General features: G+C 43.3%; 1 protein-coding gene across 1 annotated transcript in view; it reads left to right on the top strand.

Moving 5' to 3' along the window:
• The first annotated feature begins 65 nt into the window (after positions 1 to 65).
• The window catches only part of FBXO9 (F-box protein 9), a 45,937-nt gene continuing 39,832 nt past the window's right edge, over positions 66 to 6,170 (top strand). The window contains exon 1 of the mRNA XM_019520576.1: positions 66 to 245. Within this exon, the coding sequence (XP_019376121.1) occupies positions 243 to 245 (3 nt within the window). The 5' untranslated portion in view covers positions 66 to 242. The remainder of the gene's footprint in view (positions 246 to 6,170) is intronic.

Genomic DNA, 6,170 nt, shown 5'->3' with positions numbered 1-6,170 from the left:
GGCGGGGCGGTGCTCTGGCTCCTGTCTCGCTGCTGGCGGGGCATGTTTGGCCGCGGTCTCGGCTGCTCCAGGTCCTCCCGCCCCTCACTCTCCGAGAAGATGGCTGCCGTACGCCGGGCCCGCAGTGACTCCCGCTGCGTGGTGCGCTTCTCTGACCGAGAACTCTGCTAAGCCCCTGCGGGGCGGGACACGAGCCGGGCGGGGGCCGCACCCCCGGGCAGCAGCGCCGGAGCGAGCGCAGCATGGTGAGCCCGGGGTCGGGCCGCGTCTCTCGGCCGCCCTGGGAGGCCGCCACTTCTCGCCCCTTCCCTAGCCCCACCCGAGCCCGGCGGGAACCGCCGCCCCCTCCCCCCCGGCTGTTACAACGGTAAACAATCCGGGCACTTACTTAAACTGTCCCGTTCCCCCCGGTTATTGCGGCGCCCTCGGCCGGGGCCGAGCCTGAAGGAAAGAGGGGACCCACGTGCGGAGCAGCTGGACGGCAAGTAAAGGAGAGGAGAGGGCAGCGCCATGGCGACGGAGATCTAGAAACGGTGCCAGAGGCGAGGGTTTCCGAGGGTGGCAGCTTTTACTGAGCCCGTGACATGGCTGGAGTAGGGTTAGAGCAGCTTAGGATCACGAAATGAGAGGTTCCTCGTCCGGTCCAGCGAAGAACGGCTTAAGCCCGTCTAGCTCGACCCCAGCTATGTCTCTGGCCCAGTAAAAGCTGTCGCCCTGGGATACCCTCATCTTCTGCGGCACTAATGTGCCATCACCCTAAGAAATCTTTGCTTATCTGTGGGAATGTCTTAATCTTCCTGGGGCTCTGTCTAACCAGACCCAAATCATAAAAGCTCCTTAGATGCACAGAGCAGGTAAAAGTGTTAATTGGAGCATGCCCTAGCCAGGGAAAGGCCCATGGGGATCCTCTAAAGCTGTGACTTTGTCACAGGCACCACCCCTTTAGGCTTGAAGACAAATAGTTTGCCTGAAGTTTGCTTTCATCCCCAAATGGTCTAGTGGTTGTGAGTGATGCAAAGACCACCTTTTGCTTTGGATCAGCTGAGCCTGGTGTTAACTGTGCAGGGGAACCTGTATGGCAGTAACCTCAGTCTTTATTTCAATACTGTTAAACTCTAGTTGGGAGCTGCTAGGTTGCTGTACTGTTTAAGGGAAGAAACCTGGACTTACAGCTTGCAAAACAATATCAACTTGTACTCTGAACATGAACAAGCCCTTTGGATATGGCAAGTTTAAACAGTTTTGTAAACAAATGCGTGACCCACTTGTTTTTACAGGGCATAATCCAAAACAAGTTGGCTCATGGTTACCAGGTTTCTCCACTTCGCTGTTTCTTCTGCTAGTTTTTATTGATATGGACCTAATATAAACTCATTAGACATTTGTATAGATCAGTATGTGTTGAAGTGGTTCCAAGTGAAAATGCCTTTAAGCAGCATGATAATGTCATTATGTTGCTAGTATAGAGACAGGAATAGAATGAATAACTTGGCAATGAAGTTAGTAAGGGAAAGTCTAACAAGAGATAAGCTCATGTTTATCTCAGCAGAGGAGGCGAGGTTAAATAATCAGGAAAACAATCTTGTGTGAACTCCAGAACATTGCACATCACGTTGATATTTCAGTTTGAATTTTTCGAAGTGGGAGAAGAAATCTCTTATTACTGAACTGATTCTCAGTCTATTCACAAGATAAGCCCTGAGATTTTAAATATGAAATCATAAAGTTAAAAGCATTCACCTTTTGTCTTTCTGAGTTCTTTGCACCTGAAGAATTGTTATGTAGTCAAAAAAGTGGAAGCTAAGACATCTCATTTTCTGAGGAGCACCTGGAGTCCAAAATGGTTGAGAACCACAAATTGGAGATCATTTACTAGATCATGTACTATGTGCAGACACAAGTGACTGGTCAGAATTTCAGCTAAAAGATCTCTTAAACTTGTGGCAAGTCAGACAGGCTTTGCACAGGCCTGGAAGTTCAGATGGGGCAGGCTCAGGTGTTTGGACTGAGTGTGAGCTGTTCCAAGTCTTTTTCTATAAAATGGCTCAGGCAACACTGACATTCTGAGAGTTCAGTGACCAGCGTAAAAACTTGGTAGCCAAGACAAAAGTTGACAATATGAAGTAGTGTGAAAGGACAGTTGAGTAGTGGATTACCCGGCTTAGATTTTACATTTGGGTGTTTTTGTCCCAGAAAGCTTTCGGTGGTAAAATTCTTTTAATTTCACCACTGTTATATTTTGCTATTGTGTAATTTTTAATAGGTTGAAGTGTTTTAACGAGAGTGCCCCTTTTCCTGGAAATCAGTGCACATACCCGCTATATTTACAGGCTGTGTGGGTGTTTAAATACTGTATTCATGGGGTATTCCAAGTCCAGTCCACAAGTTATATTGACCAAGAAATAATAGTGTCTAATTAGATGTATAAAGCAGAGTTTAAGTAAAACACAAATTTCCAAGTGAAGCTTCTGACTCTGAAAGCTAGAAAAACTGTTTTGGATTATTGATTATTTCTAGATAATCTTCCTGGTAGCTTTTTAAAATGTATTGAACATTGAGATTCAAAAAAATTAAATTTGAATGTCAGATTGCAAACTGAAAATGGATTGATTCAGTGTCATTTACTTTGTGGAAGCTGTGCAGACTGCAGTGCAAGTTCTGAAAAATATCAGCAGTCCTGGGATAAAGCCATTCAGGTATAGACAAGAGCAACCTGTATGGATGACAAGCCAGCCCAGCAGACCCATGGTATTCTAGGACACCTATGGAGTGGTCAGTTATTAGTAGCATTCAGATGCTACATCAACATCTCCCAAAAATGAGATGATAGATCAAGATAAAGCATTAATTTGCTTCCTCCTGGGTTTTTGCAGAACTAGATATATGGGTTAAGTCAATGTACACTGAGCTTAAATTGGAATGGAACCCAACTTTTAGTTGAGGCCAAATCTCCTCTCTCAGGCCATCTGGCTAAACATTGATGTTTTAAAGCTATAATTCTTGTAGCAACTGGTCATTGATTTTAATATTTAAATTTTGATCTTGTGTATTAAAACAGCTCTCTGGAAGAGTGAGTGTTAATGTATTTTTGATGTATTGAAATAGACAACTACTTAAATCAGTTCCGTATTTTTAGTACTCTTCTGAAATATTTGCTGAGGCTGCCTTTTTTTAGAGGGTGCGAGCTCTAGTAGTGGTGTGTTGTCCTTCCCCCATTTCAGGATTATGCCTTTCACTGAACCAGATTTTCCGTCCTAATGTAAACCTAACTTTCAAACTGTGGCTTTAGGGTCTTAATTTGCAATAGCTGCAACTGTCAGTAAAACTAAAGTTTCATTTTGTTCAGTCATTGTTTGCAATACATATCTTATGATTAATTCCCCAATATTAGTCTTTGTTTTTTGTGCTCTGTTTATAACCATTAATTACAGGGTTTTTAAAAAAAAAAAAAAAAGCTAGATTTAATTTTTTTTAAAAGGTCCTTAAGTCTCAAGCATTTTTAGTAAAAACAGTTTGTTTGATGTGGAGGTTGCACTCTGTCTCATTCATTGTGTATTTAGTTTGTTAAAGACCGTTGCGCTTAAGCTTAATAGTTAGCATTTCCAAAAGCCACACTAGAGAGATCTGCATGTTGGTACACACTTTCTACGCTGTGCTAATCAAAATAAAACCTGTTCTTGGTTGGCATAGACTTACCTATTTCTGTTTTACTTGAATAGTTGTGTGTAGTTTTGGGTTTTTTTGTTTTTAGTTTTAAAAGGACACAAGCTACATGGTTAGTTTCTGAAACCTAGTAAAGATTTAAAAATATTTGTAAACCTTGTTAAATAATACAGTGTGGGGATTCCTGTTTTCATTAGTAATAGCTCTTTAAGTTTTCAGTTTCAAGTATGTGACCGTTTCTCCTCCCTTGAATTGGAGAGAGACCGAACACAGTAAGCTAGAGAACTTTTATTTTAAGAAGCCATGATATTGCCAGAACAAATAGCTATGTTTCCTATGATGTGCACAAAATAAAGCAGGCAGAGAAAACAGTCCCATGTCATTGTTTTTTTTGGTAGTGGTCTTTTTGTTATTTGAGGTATCTCAACCGTGATCACCAGAATTTTGGGCCATGCTTTGATATTGTTCAGGAGCGTTGTCCATCAGAATACTACCTCTGTCACTCATAACCAGGGAACCGGGTTTTCTGTTTCCCATGGAAAAACAGAGAAAACCATGGATTTCCCCTTTTTATCAGAGAAAACACAGATTTCTCCTTTTAGCAGAGAAACCCATGGATTCCCCACTTTCGCAAAGAGCTCTGCAGGCTGGTTGAGCTCCTGCAAGAGCTGTTTGCAAACAGGGCAGGAAGCCTGGCCCTGCCAGCAGGGGGAGGGGTATGGGGAAGGGTGGGGCCTGAGGCCCTCAGTCAGCCAAGGCTCACCTGGGCTCAGCTCAGCCTCACTATTGGTTCCTGGAGCCTGTGTACATGGGGCTTGTTGGGGGCCTGGGACCCCTCTGGCAGGGCTGGAGAGGTTGTAGGTCATTGCTGGGGGCATGAGCAGGGCTTGGAGGAGCCAGGAGCTGGCCCCACCCCTGTCCGAGCAGGCGGCAGCAGTGGAGGAGCCAGCTCTATGCTGCTTCTGCTGCAGCTGCCTGCTGTTGGGGGCAGGGAGCTGCAGACTTGGCTCCCTGGCAGCTGGGGACCTGCTCTGGCAGGGCTGCGGGGCAGGGACTGCGGGGCAAGAGGCACAAATAGGGAGCGGGCAGTTGTTGTGGGGGCAAGTGAGGGACACCAGCAGGGCTGGGGGTGCTTTGGGGTGAGTGAGGGGTACCATCAGGGTTGTGGGGGGCTTTTAATAACAGATTTTGGGGGTTTTGTCAGAATTTGTTTGTTTTAATTGGCGAAAACCAGGATCCCTGCTTATAACTTCAGAGTGAATCTTTCCCTCTTCCAGTTTGATTTCATAGTTGTAACATCACAATACCACTTACCTCTCTGCAGCAATTTATGATGCCTAGTGACTACAAAAAATGCAAGATGGATTCAGGTCTTAATTATTAGCAGAATTCCTTTAGTGAACACTGCTTGCCTGTAGTGTCTTAAAATGCTTCTCAATTAGTGTGACACACTAAAACTATAGCAAATATGCCAATATTAATTTTATATTGGAATATTTCAATTACATCATGTTTGAAATCAGATTAGGATTTTTATCCAGAATTGGAGGGATTCTTCAGATAAACTCTTTAAAAATGGGGAGAAGGGGACATTCCAGATTGCTGGCCTCAATGAAAGATGGTCGATTTACTTTTCAAACTAGCAGCCAGAGCTTTTGATTCTGGCTCTTCTGTTTGGGATGTAAACTTTCACAATGCAGACCAATGCACTGTGTGGGGTGTTTAAATCTGCAGTGCAAAGAAAAACAGTAAGTAGAAGAGAATTAAGTGGCATTTTTTACATTTCAGGGTGATGCTGCTAAGCATTTTGCCATTGGATGCTGAGCCAATTGTTCAGGCACTGTTTTAGCTGCACACATATATAGGTGACTTACAACTAAGTTGCAAAGGAACACTTGGTGGATTTGTATAGTAAAATGCACCAAGTGTTCCTTTGCAACTTAGTTGTAAATCACCTTTATAAGCAGGACTGCTGCATTGAACTTTTTAAATGAGTGAAGACAAACCAAATGTGTAGTCAGTTTCCTCTAAAAAGTTATGACTAACTTTCATGAGGTATGAAGTTTGCAAGCAATCTGATTTTTGTGGAGTTAAATATCTTTTGCATGATAACTATATGACAGCTAAGTAGTCCTGACATTGGCTAATTGAAGTCAAATGCAAAAGCTTTCTTTTCATTAACAGTTTAATAACAGACCTGACACAGTTGAATTGCTTGTACATATTAACAGGAACGTGTGGATGGGGAGGGAAATATATCCAGTTTTTTTTAAAGTGAGATTCTGTGAAGCTGGTGCTATGTAGAAGTGTTAGAGATGCATATACAGGCTGTATATTCATGTCTTACTGTTCTCTACTAGGCAGAAGCTGAAGAAGATTGTCACTCTGATCTGGTAAGAACTGATGACAATGAAAGGCCTGGTGAAGCCAATCTTCAGGTGTGTTTCACACTACAATTTTTGCTAAAAGTACAGCTTCACCATGACATCAGCAAGTGTACTCCTCAA

The sequence above is a fragment of the Gavialis gangeticus genome, unplaced genomic scaffold, assembly GCF_001723915.1.
Source record: "Gavialis gangeticus isolate Ggan-Ray unplaced genomic scaffold, GavGan_comp1, whole genome shotgun sequence".
NCBI classification, from domain to species: Eukaryota; Metazoa; Chordata; order Crocodylia; family Gavialidae; genus Gavialis; species Gavialis gangeticus.
This window is presented reverse-complemented; position numbering and strand designations above follow the sequence as displayed.